This window comes from Carlito syrichta, unplaced genomic scaffold, assembly GCF_000164805.1.
Source record: "Carlito syrichta isolate Samal-C Ts95f unplaced genomic scaffold, Tarsius_syrichta-2.0.1 Scaffold288945, whole genome shotgun sequence".
Lineage (NCBI taxonomy): Eukaryota > Metazoa > Chordata > Mammalia > Primates > Tarsiidae > Carlito > Carlito syrichta.
Window position 1 is genome coordinate 51,658 of NW_007233041.1, and position 19,859 is coordinate 71,516.

The 19,859-nt window shown below is 38.4% G+C and overlaps 1 protein-coding gene across 1 annotated transcript in view; it reads left to right on the plus strand.

Annotated features, from left to right (window-relative positions):
- The window catches only part of LOC103256117 (FGGY carbohydrate kinase domain-containing protein), a 325,744-nt gene that overhangs the window by 25,068 nt on the left and 280,817 nt on the right, over positions 1-19,859 (plus strand). Inside the window, exon 2 of the mRNA XM_008054012.2 lies at positions 12,229-12,344. Coding sequence (XP_008052203.2) covers positions 12,299-12,344 — 46 coding nt within the window. The 5' untranslated portion in view covers positions 12,229-12,298. The remainder of the gene's footprint in view (positions 1-12,228; positions 12,345-19,859) is intronic.

A 19,859-nucleotide genomic window follows, 5' to 3' on the forward strand; every position in this document is an offset into this window, starting at 1 on the left:
CGCGATCCTTCCACCTCAGCCTTCCAAGTAGCCGGAATTACAGGCATGTGCTATCATGCCCGGCTGATTTTTTGATTTATTGTAGAGATGAGGTCTCGCTGCCCAGGCGGGTCTCGAACCCATGGGCTCAGGCAATCCGCTCACCTCAGCCTCCTAAAGGTGCGGGATTACAGGCTGAGCCACCGAGCCCGGCTAAATTTTCAAATTATTAGCATGATGTTCATGTTATCCCTTTTTTTCTACTAATGTCTGCTTTATCTGTAGTTACGGATTATATTTTCATTTATAATATTTGTTATTTTTGTATTTTCTCCTTTTTTCTTGCTCAATTTTGTAAGAAGCTTTTCTGTTTCATTTGTCATTTCATAGAACCAAGTTTGGGGGCTGTTGATTTCCTGAATTTTTTCTTGGTATTTTATGTCTTACATCTGCTTTTATCTTTTTTTTTTTTAATCTTTCTTTCAGTTTGATCTAGTACTGTCTTTCATAATTTCCTAAGTTGGCTGTTTAGGTTAGGACTTTTCAGGCATAAAATCTTTTAAAACTCTAAATTTCTCTCTAAATACCATTTAGCTCATATAGTCTCTGCCTGTATTATAAAATATTCTCCTTCTTCCTCATCCTATGTGAATATATAGAATTAAGTTTATTGATTGTATTTATGCCCTTTAACTCATCAGTAATAATAATTATTATTATTCTTATAATTTACATAGTTGTAGTTGATTACATGTTTCTTTAAATTCTGAAAGTACACAAACATCTTTAAATAGAATTGTCTTTTATCAAGTACTTTTCTATTTTTAGGTGTTCTTGTTTGATCTCTTTTATACTATGTTATTTGATTCATCCAATTTTATGGTAGTTTTCTCTTGGATTGAGCATTTGTCATTATAGAATATTCTTTTTCTTGTTTAATATTTCTGATCATGTGTTCTACTTTGATGTTTATATACTTATCTAAAAATTTTGTTTGTATTTGTTATTTCTTTTTATAACTTTTTTTTCACATTTATTTTAAAGATGTGGGGTATAATTCAGGATTAAGTATACAAGTGGGTGTCATACAGGTAAAGTTTGGGCCTCCCTTTGGTACCCACTTTGCCTGGTTTGAGATCAGGAACCTTTATTGATGATGTGTCCCTTCCACCCTTAATCCCGGCAGTATCCTGCTACTGCCACTTCCTTTCTTACAGTATTATTGTATATGTTCAGGGTCCACTTATGAGTGAGAACATGTGGTACTCTGTTCTTTGTTTCTGTGATAGATCCCTGAGTATTATTGACTCTAAATCCATCCAAGTTGCTGTGAAAGTTCATATGTTTGTCCTTCTTTATAGCTGTGTAATGTTCCATTGTGTATATGTACCATATATTTTTTTATCTAGTCCAGTTTCAATGGGCAGCACAGTTGGTTCCATGTTTTGCTACTGTGAGTAGTACTGCAATAAACATGCGTGTGGAGGTATCTTTTTTGTAGAATGCTTTGAGTTCCTCTGGCTATATACACAGTAGGGTGATTGCTGAGTCATATGGAAGGTCAATTTCTAGTTCTTTTAGAAATCACCGCACTGTTTTCCATAGAGGTTGACATAGTTTGAATTCCCACCAGCAGTGTAGAGGCATTCCCTTTTCTCTGCGTCCTTGCCAGCATCTGTTGTCATTTGTTTTATTAATATTAATGATGGCCATTCTTACTGGGGTTAGGTGGTATCTTAATATGGTTTTGATTTGCATTTCTCTGATAATGAGTGAGGCTGAGCACTTTTTCATGTGTCTATTAGTTGCCCGTATATTTTCTTTTGAGGGGTGTCGATTCATGTCTTTTGCCCGCTTTTTAATGGGGCTGTTTGCTTTTTTCCTTTCGGTACATTTGAGTTCCTCTTGATGTTAGGTCCTTGAGATCCTGGATGTTAGGTCTTTGCCAGATATATAACTGGCAAATATTTTTTCTCATTCTGCAGGCTGTCTCCTCACTCTCTTGATGGTTTCTTTTGCTTTGCAGAAGTTTTTCAGCTTAATGGGGTCCCACTTGTCTATCTTATCTGTTATAGCATGTACATCTGGGGTTTTGATCAGAAATTGGTTGCCTACTCTGATTTCCGTAAGGCTATCTCCTACATTTTCTAAGATTCTTATACATTGAGGTTTTACATTTGGATCTTTGATCCATTTAGAGCTGATTTTTGTGTTTGTTGATAGGTAGGGGTCCTGTTTCAATCTTCTGTATGTGTTCAGCCAGTTTTCCCAGCACCATTTACTGAATAAGTCTCTTCTCTGCAGTGGTTGTTGGTGGAGGCTTTGTCGAAAATGAGTTGGTTGAGAAATTGAGGTTTTGCTTCCAGAATCTGTGTCCATTTCCATTGGTCTGTACACCTGTTCTTTTACCAATACCAGGCTGCTTTGATTATTTTCACCTTATAGTAAAGTTTAAAGTCTGGAAGTGTGATACCTCCCACTTTGTGTCTTTTGTTGAGGATTGTTTTGGCTATTTGTGGTCGTTTATGTTTCCATAGGAATTTTTGTATTGTCATTTCCATGTCTGAGAAGAATGATGTTGGTAATTTAATGGGTATTGTGTTGAATTTGTAGATTGCCTTTGGTAGGATGGACATCTTAACAATGTTGATTCTTCTTTCAAAGTACCAGCTGTTTGTTTTATTGATTTTTTTCTGTGATGTTTTTGTCTTCAGTGTCCCATATTTGGACTTTTACTTTGATGATCTGGATTCTTCTGCTAAAGTTAGGGTTTGGTGGTCTTGTCTTTCCAGCTCCCTTAGGTGATTTGTTAGGCTATTAACTTGTGGTCTTTCCATTTTATTTATGTGTGTTCGTAGAGATATAAATTCCCCTCTTACAACTAATTTCATAGCATCCCAGAGATTTTGGTAAGATGTTTCTTCATTTTCATTTGTTTCCAGGAATTTTTTAGTATCTGTTTTGATTTCTGGTTGACCTAGTAGTCATTCAGCATCATGCTGTTTAGTGCCCATGTCTTTGTGGGTTTTGGGGAATTTTGTTGGTATTGATATTTATGTTTATTCCACTGTGATCTGAGAAAATTCATGTCAGTATTTCAATCTTATGAAATTAGTTTATGCTTGAGGATGTGATCAATTTTGGAGTATGTTCCATGTGGTGATGAGTAGAACGTATATTATGTGGTTGTTGGGTGGAGTGTTTTGTAGGTGTCAATTAAGTCCATTTGGTCAAGTGTCAAGAGTAGATTCCAGATCTGTTTGTTGTTTTTTTGCCTCGATGATCTATCTGGGGTTGTTAGTGGGGTATTTAAGACCCCAGCTATAATAGTGTTAGAATCAAAATCTTTTTTTAGTTTACTTAGTAGTTACCTTATAAACGCTGGTGCTCCTATGTTAGGTACATATACGTTTAGGGCAGACATTCAATCCCTAAGGGATTATGCAGCTTTCAGACCAATTCTACAGGAAATGTTCACAAAGGTTTTAAGCACAGAAGAAAGAAAAGAATGACCACATACTTCCCAAGAGAACAGGAGAACACAGACTCAACAGAGAATACATCGCAACTGCAAACTTGAAAACACATACATACATCAACCCAAAAGTTAAAAGAAAACAAACAAACAAAGAAAAACCTTTATAAGAACCTCATGATGAGGATGAACAATCATATTTCAATAATCAGCCTGAACATTAATGGACTAAATGCACCACAGAATGGCAAACTGATAAAAAACTGTGACCCAGTAATTTGCTGTATACAGGAAATTCATCTCACCACAAAGGATGCACACAGACACAAAGTTAGAGAATGGAAAATGAATTTCCAGGTGAATGAATCACAAAAGAAGGCAGGAGTAACAATCTTAATATCAGGCAAAACAACCTTTAAGCTATCAAAAATTTAAAAAGATATGGAAGGACATTACATAATAATAAAAGTTCAATCTTTTTAGAACTTTTTTAAAAAGAAAAGTTTATCACATTAAAAAATCTGAGTTGTGAACAAGGCATTGCTTAATTTTAACCACAATGTAATTATTCTTTTAATTAGTTATAGTATGCAGCCTATTCATATTTGATGTAATGTCGAAATAATTGGTTTTATGCCTTCTATGATATTTTATTTTCTATTTATGTTATATCACCCTCCCTTCCTTTCCCTTTTTGTTTTGTTTGGTTTTACTAACTTGATAACTTTCCCTTTATCTCTTTTCATTTCTATTTAATTTTAGAGTTCTGCTAAGATTTTTGTTCCCATTAATGATTACATTTTTATTCCTTACGGCCAACATTAAACTTATCTTCTTTTTTTTTTGAGTTGGAGTCTCACTCAGTCGCCCAGACTGGAGTGCAGTGGCCGCTTCTGGCCACTGCAGCCTCGCCTGCTGTGTGTCAACAATCCTTCCGCTTCAGCCTTCCAAGTAGCTGGAATTACAGGTGTGCGCTACCACGCCCGGTTAATTTTTTTGATTTATTGTAGAGATGAGGTCTCGCCAAGTTGCCCAGGCAGGTCTCGAACCCGCGGGCTCAGGCGATTCACTCACCTCGGCCTCCCAAAGCGCAGGATTACAGACTGAGCCACTGAGCCCGGCCAAACTTATGTTCTTTCAAGAACTTTTCCCATGTATCTCTTCCCTAGTCTCTGGCGTGGTTTTGCTTACTTAATATTTTCAGTTCCAGGCTATTACTAGTTTTTTTTTTCTTTTTGTAGTATAGCGTTCCTGTTGTAGTCTAGGAAAACTCAGTATTTATTTAATATTCCTGTTTTAAATATGTGCATATTTATGTCTATATGTACATGCATATGTGAATATGTGCAAGCATACTATACACATACACTCATACATGTATGTATATGTACTTTCATGAGGGAGGAATGTCAGTGTCCACTGGTTCCTCTAATCCTTAATTTCCATCGCACTGAGATTGCTGTTCCAAATCTATTGTTATTTGGTTGTGTTCTTTGTCAAGTATTGTCCTCAGAGAGTGTATATGGGAAGTTTACTTTTTGAATCCTTGCATGTTGAAATGTTTTTCTTTGCCCTTGACAGATGAGTAGTATTTTATCTGGGTGTAGGATTCTTGGATCCGTTTTTCTTAATAGTTGGTACATTATTCTAATGTCTTCTGCATTCCAGAGTTGTAGATGAGAATTCCTTTAGCTAGTCTGATTCCTTTGTAAGTAACTTATTCTGTCTGGAAGCTTGTATAATTTTCTGTTTACTTTTGAAATTCAAGTATTTCCTGGATTCTCTTCCTGGACTTAATGAGAATTTTAATCTGTAGGCTTAAGTCTTACTTCAGATCAGTATAATAAAATATCTAGTACTGTATTCATTTAATTGTAACATCTCCCTCACATGTTCTTTTCTTTTGTTTTCCTCTCTTCTGTCTTTTTAAAATCCCTTTTGGAATTCCTTTTGTTCTCGTGTTAAGCTGCTGGATGTGTCCTTCAAGTCCCCCTTCTCTTCCATGAATTGTTTCTATCTCTTTGTGACATGACCACTTGCAGTAACATTTAATTCATTCAGTTTTCCAAAGAATTAATTTGGTTGTTATCAGTGCCAGTGATTTTTTTAGTTATTCTGTGGAAATCTTAAGTTCTAACTTAAAATCAGTGCTTATACTTCCAGAAAGTCTTTCTTGTATACTTCTAATTTCTCATTGTTTTATTTCTTCTTCAGTAGGCTCATCTCTTGCAGACATTCTATGTGATCTTTTCTCAGGTGAACTAATTCTTTTAAGTTAGTTATTTTTGTTTAGCATTCTCATTGATTTATGTTATCTTGACGTTCATGTAGGTTTTTTAGAATCTATCTGACATTACCAAATCCAAAAACAGTGAAAGGTATGGCAGTTTCTGCCCTGGCATTCTGGTCAGCAGTGAACCAACAAGCCAACAGTGACTGCTCCTTCTCTCCTTTTAGTGCACCCTGGGTGGAAGCAACACTTCTCTGTGGCTGCTGATCTCGGAAGCTACTCATCCTGACAATGCAGCCCTGACTCTCTAAGGCCCCTGTTTCTAATTCTACAAACATGGGGGTGGAGTGGCTGATAGGTACAGCTTGTTTGAAGATGAATAGCTGAGAAGGGCAAGTTGCCCACGAAAACACTTCACAGAATGTCAACATCTTGGTCTTAATAGAAGCCTCAGGGAGAGTCAAATCCTTGTTCAACTACTAAACAAGTCCTATACATTCTCCCTCCTGGAGAGTTCTGGAAAAACTGTGGCCTCAGATGCACTCTGTACACTTTACCAATTCTGCTGCTTAATAGCACACTTATGTTACTCACTAGTTTGACTTAAAGAAACCCAAGCGAATTGGATCCTAATGGTGTTTGAATAATCCTGATGAAGAATGGAGTTGCCAGAGGCATCTGTAGCCATAATACTTCCTTCCTACTGGGTTCAGGTATCTTCACTTCAAGTATACTCTCTGACCACTTATTCTAACTTGCTCTAAAAACCGAAACATTCCTATATTTCCCTTTATTGAGGTAAAAATATCTACTTGTGATAGCTTAGTTATGCTGTGAAGTATTGAGTTGTTTAACTGTTGCTCTATTACTAACTACAACAAGTGCTCGAGAGTTTAACACAGTAATCTTTCATTTGGCTTATGGACAGCTCATTGAGGCTGTGCTCTGGTGGGTGGTTCTTCTGGTCTCAGTTGGACTTACTCAGTGAGGTCTTGGCTGCCTGCTTCAAGTTGATCCTGTGGCTATCTGATGCACGTTGGACTTGGCTGGTTATTTCTCTGCTCTGCATATCTCTTTTTCTCCTCATGGGACCAGTGAACTAAGCTCCACATGCCTTTCTTATGGCAGTGCCAGAGGTACAAGAGGAAATGCAGAAACACATAAAAGCTCTTGAGGCTTACACTCAGAGCCAGCATACAGTCATTACTCCATTATTTTGGCCAAATCTAGTCATGTGACAGAATCCAAAGTCTAGAGGTAGGAGAGGAGGCCTTGCCCAGTGTGGAGCACAGGAGGAGGAGGGTATAGCACTACAACGTTACATGGCAAAGAATGTAGAAATGTGGAGGGATGAAGACTTGGGTCCTGCATTCAACCAACTACAGCTGTTCAAAACTGCTATGCAACATTTCCAACTTATAATGGTACCATAAGGCCGACTTGGAGTTGACCAAGTAGACAAGGATGGGTGAAAGGAGCAATAATCAGTTAAGACAGAAGGAGCAGTCATGGTAGAGGCACAACAGTCTACAAATATGAATGGGGGCAGTTTGCGATTGAGGAGTTGCCTCATATGATTGGATCATTGAAAGCAGTCCTTCTATACTGCCTTTTGCTCCATAGTATTGCTCTTTCCAGTGAGTTGTTAGAACTCCCCCAAGATTGGAATTTCAGTTGTTATGTCAGGAGGAGTTAGTCTGTTGTGTAGTCTGCAGAACATGTTACATAGGTGGCTGCTTTCTCCATTAATGAAAAAAAAATTATCTTGTTTAAAATAGGTGGATAATTTAGCATATATAAGCATATAAGCGGGGCCCCCCAAAAATCAAATGATCTTTTGAAAGGTGGTTCCTTGTAATACAGGCTTCCCTCACTAGGTAAGTGTTCTAGGAACCCATTGGCATCAGTATACCAGCTAATATTGGTGTGAGAGGCTGCATTTGGCTTCAGTGAATTATTTTTGGAGATCCTTTAAATATGTTTGCCCATTTCATTATGGGTAATTTACGAGTGTACCTGCCCACACCTTGCCGAGTGTTAAGCAGTTTTTGACCAAAAATGGCACAGCTTTCATGTTCCACCCTCCCTATTCACCTAGTCTTGCCTTGGATGCCTTTTTTTTTCGTTTCCCCTGATGAAAAACGTCCTCAAAAAGAAATGTTTTGCCAACGTGGAAGAGGTAAAGTAAAAAGCTGCAGAAGCACTAAAAGGCATCAAAATTGATGAGTTTAAAAATTTTTGAGCAGTGGAAAAAGTGTCTTGGTAGGTGTATTGCATCAAATGGAGAGTACTTTGAAGGTGACTGAAGTTTAAACATGTAAGAATAAATGCACAATTAAAAAAAAATAAATTCCAGGCTTTTTGGATCTCCCCTTGGATATTAGTTTCTATGGGCTCTAGTACTCTTTCAATACACTATTCATGCTCTTAGCACTACTCAGTGTATTCTGCCATCTATGCCACATCTAAAACAAACATTAATGATAAATGACATTGATTGGCTTTCAAAAGATATTTAGGCCTTACTCAATGCCACCTCCTCTATGGAGCCTTCCTTGATACTTTCTCCCCCTCTACCTCACCACATTACATCTGCTAAAAGTTCTCATTTCTCCCTCTACTTTCTTTAGCGTGACTTAATATTAAATACAGTGAGTGAATAAGTGAATAAATGAATCTATGTGAATGACTGAATGAGATGCACCTAGACTGTTGTCCCTGTTAGAGAGGTTTTGAGTTATCTTTAAAACTGTATGAGTTTCCCAGGTTTACCGTTTTTTTCTGTACTCATTCTTTTTTTTTTTTTTTTGAGAAAGCAGGATTTATTGCGAGGACAGAGAAGCTCCCACAGTGGGAGGGGACCCGAAGGGGAACTGTACTCATTCTTTAGTGCTTTTATTCAGTTGTTATTCATTGTGGCTAGACATAAGCCTGAATGTAGACCATAAACTGCTGACACAGAGATGAATTGGGCTGGTTCCTCTCTAATGGAATTGCTGGTTTAGTGGGAGAGATGGACAAATGAATGGGAAAAAGACAGTTATTGTGGTAAATGTAAGTCTACTTTTACCACTTCTATTCAACATAGCACTGGAAGTGCTAGCAAGAGCAATCAGGCAAGATAAAGAAATAAATGGTACTCAAGTTGGAAAAGAGGAAATCAAACTATCTCTGTTTGCCAACGAGATGATATTATACCTGGAAAACCCTAAAGACTCCTCCAAAAGACTCCTGGAGTTGACAAATGATTTCAGTGATGTCTCAGGTTATAAAATCAACATACACAAATCAGTAGCACTGCTATGTGCCAGTAGCGACTAAGCTGAGAATCTCAAGAATTTTAGCTGACCCCAAGCTAAAATATCTGGAATATACTTAACCAAGTAGGTAAAAGATCTCTATAAAGAGAACAACAAAACACTGATGAAAAATATCATAGAGGATGCAGACAAATAGAAAAACATCCCATACTGATGGATTGAAAGAATCAACATTGTTAAAATGACCATACCATCCAAAGTAATCTATAGATTCAGTGTAGTCTCTATGAAACTATCAACATCATTTTTCACAGAATGAGAAAAAAGCAATCCTAACATTTATATGGAACCAAAAAAGAGTCCAAACAGCCAAAGCAATCCTCAGCCAAAAGAAAAAAGCTAGACTCATCACATTACCCAACTTTATATTTTATGACAAGGCTCTAGTAGCTAAAACAGCGTGGTGCTGGCACAAAAACAAACACATGGACCACTAGAACAGAATAGAGAATTCAGAAATAAACCCAAATATCTACAACCAACTGACCTGTGACAACACAGACAAAAGCATATACCAGGGAAGGAACATTCTATTCAATAAATGGTGCTGGAAAATTGGCTAGCCACATGCAGAGGAATGAAACTGGATCCCTATCTTTCCCCATATGCAAAAATTAAGATGAATTAAAACCTTAAAATATCAGACCTGAAATCATAAAAATCCTAGAAGAAAAACCTAGAAAAAGCTCTTCTGGACATTGGCATAGGCAAAAATTTATGGCTAAGACCACAAAATAAATGCAACAAAACAAAAATAAATAAGTGGAACTTTTTAAAAATAAAAGCTTCTGCATAGAAAAAGAAATCAATAGAGTAAATAGGAAGCATGAAAGAAAATATTTGCAAAGTATGCATCCAACAAAGGACTAATATCCAGAATCTACAAAGAACTCAAACAAATCAGCAAGAAAAAAACAACTCCATTAAAAAGTGGGCAAATGGCATGAACAAACATCTCTCAAAAGAAGACATATAAATGGTCAACAAACATCTGAGAAAATGCTCAACTTCACTAATCACCAGGTAAATGCAAATTAAAACCACAATGAGACAATGAGATACCATCTTACACCAGTCAAAACGGCCATTATTTAAAAAAATAAAATAAAAAAGTAGATGTTGGTGCAGATACAGTGGAAGGGGACACTTATATGTTGTTGGTGGGAATGTAAATTAGTACAACCTCTATGGAAATTAGTATAGAGGTTTCTCAAAGAACTAAAAGTAGATCTACCATTTAATCCAGCAATCCTACTACTTGATATATACCCAAAGGAAGAGAAATCATTGCACAAAGAAGACACCTATACTTGAATGTTTATTTCAGCACAGTTCACAATTACAAAGATATGGTATCAATCTAAATGCCTAAATGCCTGTCAACTGATCAGTGGATAAAGAAAATGTGATACACTCACACATACACATACATGCACACACACACGATGGAATATTTTAGCCATAAAAAGAATGAAATATTATATTTTGCAGCAATTTGGATGGAATTGGAGATCATTATCCTAAGTGAAGTAATGCAGGAACAGAAAACCAAATACCACATGCTCTTACCTATAAGTGGGAGCTAGGCTGTGGGTAACAAAGGCATGTAGAATGGCATAAAGGACTCTGAAGGTGGGATGGGAGGAGGGTGAGGGATGAAAAATCACCTGTCAGGTACAATGTGCACTAGTAGGGGTGATGGGTACCCTTAAAGCTCCAGCTTCTTCACCACTATGCAACATATCCATGTAGCCAAAAACCACTTGTACCCCTAAAGCTCTTGAAATAGAAATGTAAAACAAATATATAAGATACAGGTACGTCCACACTGGAGCTTAGACAAGAGGCTTTAGACTCAGGCTGCCTTCCACTGGGGCTTCCTTAAAAGGGACAATCTGAGCTGAGTTGTGAAGGCTAACTAGCAGTTAGAGGCATGATGGGGATGAAAACAGAGAATGAAAGAATAAACCAAAGGGTTCAATGCACAGGGAAAGAAACATCAAGGCAAACTTCAAATAATTCAACATTGCAGATTAGAGAAAGCAAGGGTGGGAATAGCCAGAAAGGAAACTGGAGATGGACACATTTGCATAACCAAGGGTCTTTTAAGCCCTGCTAAGTATTAGACTTTGTCCTGAAGTTTGTGAGTAGCAATTTGTAGGGTTTTAACTAGAGATTGATATAACGAATTTTATTTCATAAAGTTTGCCCTGAGCACACTATGGAGAATAAATTAGAAGGCAAGAGGGCTATAGGGAAGATATATAATGAAACAACTAATTGTACAGCATGATAAGGCCTGTAGTAGAAGATATACTCCATGCTCTGAAAGATCACAAGAGGAGTACCTAACCTAGAACTGGAGTCTCAGCCTAGGCTAAAGTCAGAGTTTGAATTATCAGGGTCAGGAAACTGGGATGAGTTTCTCCAACAGATAGGACAGGGCAAAGTGTGCAAGGACATGAATTTTTTTCAGGAAACTGCAAATAATTTGTTATTGCTAGAATGTACGATATTAAGCATGAATTGATGAGAAATAAAGCTGGAAAGGAAAACACCTTCCAGCATTCAACTCTTCTTCCTATTAAATATTGCTTTAGACTGGGATGACCATGTCATTTATAATTTCTGACAAGCACTTTAAAATACTTTTGTATTATAGAGAATTTTGAACATGTAAAGTGGTATAATGAACACCCATGAACTCATCACTCAGTCCCAACAACCAACAACAGCACCTGGCAATTAGCCACATGCTATTTACTTCTCCTTTTCATGTTATTTTGAAGCACATTCAAAATATATGTTCTCAAACTTAAAAATTTTAGGATCTATCTCTAAATAATGAAGAGCCTTTTATTTTGAAAAACATAACCACAACTACCAAAATCATATCTAAAAGTGTATAGTAATCCAATTGTATCAAATAACCAATCAGTTTTGTAATTTTTAACTATCCCACAAACGTCATCTAAATATAGATGTATGCATATATTTATATACATTTTGTTTCATCAGGATAAGGGCTGAGACTTTTGAAAGTGAAAGGCAGTACTATTTTAATTAAGAGGTGTGCATGGAGACTTTTGCCTTAACAGGGATGTTTACTAATCTATGTTGATTTATTCCTCTTCTCCAAGACTACTACAGATGTCTGGGCAGATATGTGGCAAAAAATAAAGGAAGCCTAACTCAAATTACTGATTCTGCTCTTCTTTTCTTAGTTCTCTCTGCTCACTGGTGTGCAAATGGACCTACTCGGCAGAGAAAGGCTGGGATGGCAGTTTCTGGAAGATGATTGGTTTGGAAGACTTGGTTGCAGATAACTACAGAAAAATAGGTAAGAGAAAAAAAACAAAGTAGTGTGTTTATGTGTATGTATATATGAGGATATCAGTGGGTTTTGTTGTTGTTTGTATTTTTGTTTCTTCTTTTTGCATACATTAAAACACAGGAATACAGCTGAATCAGGTACAATGGGTAGGCCATGACTAGTAGACTTTTGCCTTAGGGTTTATATGAATTGAGTGGAGATACATGCTATGAAATTCAGCATTGAAATATAAATCAGAAATTGGACTAGAAATTGAAGAAGATACTTGCATGGAGCGGCTTGAGAACCACACGATCAAGGGGCTGTATATGGTCCCTGTCCAGTCAGTTGTTGGAAAATAGTTTTGTGAATTAGGTTCACAGGACAAGGCAAGGCTATGGACAGGAAAATTCGAATAATCCAGAACAAGACAGGAACTGAAAAATGGGCCGGTGGTTCCTGACTAAGGCCTTAGTGTCCGAGTCTTCCAGTTTTATGTGGCACTGATTGGATGGTAAAGCGTGCCTTCTACATCCCAAGCATGTTCCTGTGTGCTTTCACCTACCTTGTTTCATGTTGTTTTTACAACTACTAACCAAAGCTCTGGTACCCTGTTTACAGATGAAAATCACAGAGATGAGTAATCTTGTATAACTGTTCAAAAGCAGTGCATGGTAAGTCAGGATTGAAAGCCTCCCAGTGGGAGATCCTAGAAGGAGCTAATATTTTACTGGAACACAAATTTCAACTTCAATTACTTGTTCAAGCAATTTTTTAAAAATTTTATTTTAAAAGTGTGGGGTACAATTCAGGGAGTAATTTTAAAAATTTATATGCAGAAAAAAAAGTTAGTTGTCCTTTGCTGTGTATTCCCAGGGTAGATTGAAAATAGCTTTATTAGAGTACATATTGATGGCTGTTTATGTGTCTTGATTCTTCACTTGACTGTGGTCTCTTTGACATAAGAATTCTCACTTATTTACCTTTGTATGCCAAGTACTAGCACAGGGCATGGCATATTTTCAAAGCTAAATAACTATTTGACTGGTAAGTGGGTAAACTAATGATTGAGATGGTTGACACAGGGATGTTGGCACTTTTTGCTTTTAAAAGCTGTAATGATATTTACCAATTTCAGCAACATCTTTGGCAACTTAGGTCCAACTTCAACTCTGATTTTCTGATTATTTTGACATTTTTCTGTTCTTCTTTCCTGCCTCACACAAGACACATGTTTAATTAGCATATGAGCTCTGCTAATAGGGCAATGCCTACAAGAAATATTCATTAGCAGTTCATAATGTTAATCTAGCAGCAAATTTCCAGAGTAACTTTATTAGATTTTGCCTCTTAAATTAATGTGTTTTTAATGGATGAACTAAGGAGACATGTCGTTAAGTAGAATATTGCTGTACATGAATTAAGGTTTACCCATTCATCAAAAGTAATTGTGTGATGTTTCCTTTGATTTTCATTTCTGGTGACTTGGGCTTGTAGTTTTAGTCTGAACCAAAGTAGAAGATATTTAAGAGAGTGTTTATTCTCAGTTGTGACTTTCAGGAACTCCTCTGAAAGCTGCCTTCAGATATTCTTTTGCAGTTCTTGGAACTTTGAGAAATGAATCTCGGAAGCCTCCCTATGAAGTGTTAAACATTTCCAGTGGCTTCATTGCCCGTCAAGATATGGGCAATATAGTGCAAAACCTTTTAGCAGATTTGAGCATTGAGCGTCCTGAATTTGAACATTAATACAATTACCATAATTCGCTCCATGTGGAGCTTTTAGCCAAGTCTTTACCAGCCTTCCTGGGCTCATGCAGTAAATAAATGCTTTCCCCGAAAACTGAACACCTCAGCAAGCGATGGTCTTATGGAGGAATGTTTTTGAATTAAATTATTTATGAAGTGTAAGTTAAGGATCAAATGCAATATTTATATGGTGCATTTCAAGGACAGGAGAAGAAATTTACAATGTTTTAAGTAACCACATGAAGGTTTCCAAAGCTAAAATGTTACTACCTAATTAATTCCTTTTTTCAAAGAGATATTGCATGATTTGGTTTGAGAACAATTCACAAAGTAAGGAAAAAATTAGCTTAATGAATCAAAGGAATATAGAAATTCTTTACAATTGAAACTTCACTAGGTGATTTAATGCTCAGAATTTATGGAGAAAACCCAAATCCAGTTTTTTGGTAGGGGATTATCTACCCCTACCAATAAAACAATCTGTGTCCAATAAAATGATCTATGTCAATAAATTTTGACCTTCAATTTCATGTGAATCATTCCCAGGTTACCTATCTAATCCTAAAAATCTATCAAAAGGAAACAGGAAGGAAGAGATCAGCAGGAGAAAGGACCCTCACAAAGATAAGCAGCATCCCACCTGTTCTAATCGATTATCCAGGCGCTCTTTCAGCAAACCCCAGGTGCCATTTTAATTCCTGGGAAAAACGCTTTGTTGTATTATTGGAGTAGGCCACTTAATGAAAATTGGTGTGTACAGCATAACTGAATTATAGGGCATTTGTTTGCATTTCTGACTGAGCTTTGTTATATAAAAGGATTCTTCATGTTAGTGTATAGATCATTCCTTATTTAGAATCAGGGAAGCTAGGCAAAGAACAAACATAAAACCGAAGTGGAGCAGAGGCAGAAATAAAGATAAGGCCTATGTGGAGGAAGACAGCTTCTTGAGGGAAGGGAAGGGAGGCTACCTTTTTTTTTTTTTTTTAAAGAAAGCAGGATTTATTGAGAGGACAGAAAAGCTCCCATAGCAGGAGGGGGCCCGAAGGGATTGCCCTGGGAGGCTGCTTTTTAAAACTCATTTTTCCTCCCCCTATCTTTTAGGCATGGGACACCGTGGGCACAATAATCTGGCACACTGTAGATACTGAAATATTTGTTGAATGAGTGAGGATTTGATAAATAAGTCCCCTCTTAGCTTCAGTTGTCCCTCACATTCACCATGTATCTTGTGAATTAAATGGTACTACTAGGTGACAGAGAGATAATTGATTCCATAAATTCGGTGTTCACAGTCATCTTTTGCAAACACTTTCCATTAATACTTAAGAAGAGATCCTTGTGTAAAATACATCCCAAGCTGAATGATAGCTGCATTCCAACTTCAGACCTGCAGTAAATCTCTCGGGATCTTTTCTGTGACAGAAAATATCACAGACTCTTATATATACACACACACACACGCACATGCACATGCACGCACAGCCACATACACACTGTCTCTCTCTGTCTCACATACATACATACATGCGCGCACACACACGCAACCAAAAATCTAAGAATATAGTTTAGATGCCGGGCTCAGTCTGTAATCCCGCGCCTTTGGGAGGCTGAGGTGAGTGGATTGCCTGAGTCCGCGGGTTCGAGACCCACCTGGGCAGCAAGACCTCATCTCTACAATAAATCAAAAAATCAGCTGGGTGTGGTAGCGCATGCCTATAATTCCGGCTCCTTGGAAGGCTGAGGCAGAAGGATCGCCGGAGCCCAGCAGGTCGAGGCTGCGGTGGGCGGGAGCGGCCATTGCACTCCAGTTTGAGTGACAGAGTGAGACTCCAACTCAAAAAAAAAAAAAGAATATGGTTTAGGAAAGAAAGTTGGGAATTTTTCTCTTCCATAGAGTAAAATAAACCCAAAAGTAACTGAAGCTACATTTTAGATATTTTTGTTCTATAGGCTTAAAAGTGAAAGTAAAGAATCTTGAGTAATGCCAGGTACTTGTTGGGGACATAAATGTGCCAATATTCACCCCTGTTTCCCTCTTAGTACACATTTTCCTTTGAGTACTTTTTTCACACAGAGAAACCAACAAAAAGTAATTTGGGGCAAGATTGGATGAACAGGGAGGTGGGGCATGGGGGTCATGGCATTTTGGGTCAAAAACTGCTGAACACTCAGCACAGGGTAGGCAGTTACACTCATAAACCTCCTATCATGAAATGGGCAAACACATTGAAAGAATCTTAAAAAAAAATTCACTGAAGCCATACGTAGTCCCTCACAGCAACACTAGCTGATACACTGATGCTAATGGGTCTCTGGAACACTTACTTACCTAGTGGAAGAAACCTGTACTACAAGGGGCCTGCCTTCCAAAACCAGTTGAGAGCAATTAATAGAGCCACCTACGTCAAAGTATATAGTCGGCTGAATTAAAGAGCATAGGAGCTCTGCCTCTTTTTGGCATCTGGCTGGACTTTCGGGCCTGCATGGTACTCACTTACCCACTCATTGGCAGGCCAAGCCGTTGAGACAAAGAACAGAGAAATCTGGCCATACTTGCCTGAAGCAAGCTCCACTTGCTCTGCTAAATTCATGAAGTCTCAGAGAGCCCACTGACCTGAGTGAGTACAGGTGGTTCAAGAAGAGAGTAGTAGGCCTTTTCTGCTGCTGTAATAGCATACTGAGGCTGGGTAATTTATACTGAATAGAGATCAGTTTGGCTCATGGTTTTCTCCAGAAACATGAGGAATCCAAGGGTATGGTGCTCACATCTGCTTGGCATCTGGCAAAGGGCCTTCGTATTTCATCATTCCTATGTCAAAAGATGGAAGGACAAGAGAGTGCATGGAGAGTGAGAGAGGCCAAGAGGGGACTGAACTCCCTTTCATCAGGAACCTGCTCCTGAGGTAAAAACTTAATCCATTCATGAGAGGAGATCCCTCATGGCCTAATCTCCTCTTAAAAGTCTCACCTTTTAATACTATTACAATGGCGATTAAATTTCAACGTGCGTTTTGTAGGGGACAGTCAGACCATTGCAGCGACACATGCCAAGACTTCATGGACTCTACTTCAGGGCTGTGACCCCACTTCCTGTCTATCATGACCTCATTGATGTTGTGTTCTTTCAAGTCTCATGGATTAGCTAAGTGATTCCCCCTCCTATGTGAGCAGGAATCCCCCCAAACCCATAATTTATTTATAAAAAAATTGTTCTTTATAAATTTATCTTAAAAATTCTTACATGTTTAAACTTTAGTCACCTTCTAAGTACTCTCCATTTGATGCAATACTCCTATTGAAATATTTTTTCCATTGCTTAGAACAATTTTGAATTCATCCATTTTGATGCCTTTTAGTGCTTCTGCCTTTTGTTTTTGTTTTTTTTTTTGGTTTCACCTCTTCCACATTGGCAAAACATTTCCCTTTGAGTACTTTTTTCATACGGGGAAACCAAAAAAGAGTCGTTTGGGGCAAGATTGGATGAATGGGGAGGTGGGGCATGGGGGTCATGGTGTTTTGGGTCAAAAACTGCTGGATACTCAGCACAGGGTAGGCATTTACACTCATAAACCACCTATCATGAAATGGGCAAATACATTGAAAGAATCTTAAAACAAAAAAATCACTGAAGCCATGCACAGTCTCTCACAACACTAGCTGGTGCATTGATGCCAATGGGTTCCTGGAATACTTACCTAGTAGAGGAAGCCTGTACTACAGGTACCTGTCTTCCAAAAGAAAACTCCGGTTTTTGGGGGTCCCCCCTCACACATGGAATAAGTATGATTACGGAAGCAGGAGATGCAAGTGTTCACATCAATACTGCTCCATCTTGGAGGAGAGAAGAGGAAGTTCCCTTGTGGAAGCATACCTAAGGGGTTTCCATCAACAGTATGTGTCATGACCAGTGTTGGAAGCCTGCATTCAGTGATGCCACCTATAGTTGTGGGCGCTATAAAATCCTTTTAAAGCTATTAATACCCAATGTTCTGAATTTTTCCAATGGAACTGGACATGTTTGCAAGGACTCATCCATTCATTCTTTAGGGTGTGAGGCTTGTTTTTTCATTTTGATGTGAATAAGCAGTGGAATTTGCTGTTCTCATTTCTGTCCTCAGAGTTTTGCTGAACTGCTACTTCAATTTTGTATCAAGTGATATAGGTGCTAATTTTACCAATTTATATTGGGAGGATTGGAAAACTTTTTGCCACAGGTAATCTCAGCCTTTTCTAGGCTCTTTGGGACCTATCACACCATTACCACCTGTGTCCTTAGGGAGGCCATCCCTGTGAGTTCTTTGGACCGAGCTTTGTCTTTGCCCTTTGCCCTGAGCTTTTGATCTCACCTCATCCTCTTATCACCCTTCTCATTCCTGTCCACATGATAGAACCTCATATACAGCAAAACCTTGACAAGCAATTACCTCGCATTAAAAATTCTTGCATGTTTAAACTTTAGTCACCATCAAAGTACTCTCCATTTGATACAATACGCCTATTGAAATGCTTTGAAGCTAAGTACCTGTCCTCTGGGTATTGAACTGCCTTAGTTTGCTCTTTAAAGCCAAAATTCTGCCTGATAGGGAATGGCTCAGAAATCTCCATGCCAGTTAGGAATCCACTAGTCATGCATCTCCCAGTCATACTCACTGTCTTCTATGTGCCAGGTGCTGGGCTAAGTACCGGGAATACAAAAATGAATTCATTATGGTCTAGCCCCTTGAGAATCTCACATCTGCTAGGGGCAGGAGTGAATACATCAATAATTTCAAAGTTTTCCAATAAGTCTACAGATATCCAAAGTACCATAGAGAAATAGAGCCGGAAGTTCCTGGCACTGGCGGTGGTGTCAAGGAAATATTCTTTCAAGGAGACATTTGAGATGTGTCTGAAAAATACAAATGGTAGTTTACCAGGAAAAGAGGCGAGGTGGCTTCCAAGGCAGAAGAAATAGCACAGGCATAGGATAGGAGGCCTAGAAGAGCTTAGTGTATCTATGAACTGTTGATTATGTCTGGAGCTCAGCAGATCTGGGGTGAGTTAGGGAGGAGTGGTGGAGGGTGAGGTAGGATAAGACGGGCTAATTTCAAATGGGACTGCTATACCTCCTTGAAAATAGGCCATTGGCAAGAGACTCAACATAGCTGTAGTTGTTCCATTCCTCTCAAAAGATTATTCTAGTTACTACTCTTACCAGTTCTATAAATAAAACTGAGGGCAACAGGGGCCATTTTAGAAGTATTGTAGCTCTGGTGAAGGTAGGCGCGTGCGTGCGTGTGTGTGTGTGTGCACGCGCACATGCGGGCGCCAAACCCATCTCTTTCCTATAGCTACATAGGTTGCCCTTTAGCTACCCTCCCTTCCATAAAGGTTTGTTGTGGAGCTGAAGATATCAGGTGTCACAGGGCAATGTGGTTTACGAAGTCTGTGGAAACGTGAGCTTTTATCATTTTTTTAAAGTGCACCTTGCCGTCTTGAGGACAGGAATATTCACTCCTCCAACCTGCTGTTCTGACACTGTGGTCCCACCCCATAGATTCCCAGAAGTACTGTTTCAGCTGCTGGCCATTCCAGGAATAGCCCTGCAGAGCTAGAAGGGCAAGGGAGCAGTGATGACCACATCATGGTGATGCGAGGTAATTGCTTGCTGAGGTTTTGCTGTGTATAGGTTTTCATGGAACTGCTCCTCCTTTCGGTAGGATGTCTGGAAGATGTCTGAGAGCCCTCTCAAAAGAAGGTCAACCCCCAACTTCTCTTTCTACTGCTGAACAATCTGTGAACAACATATTAC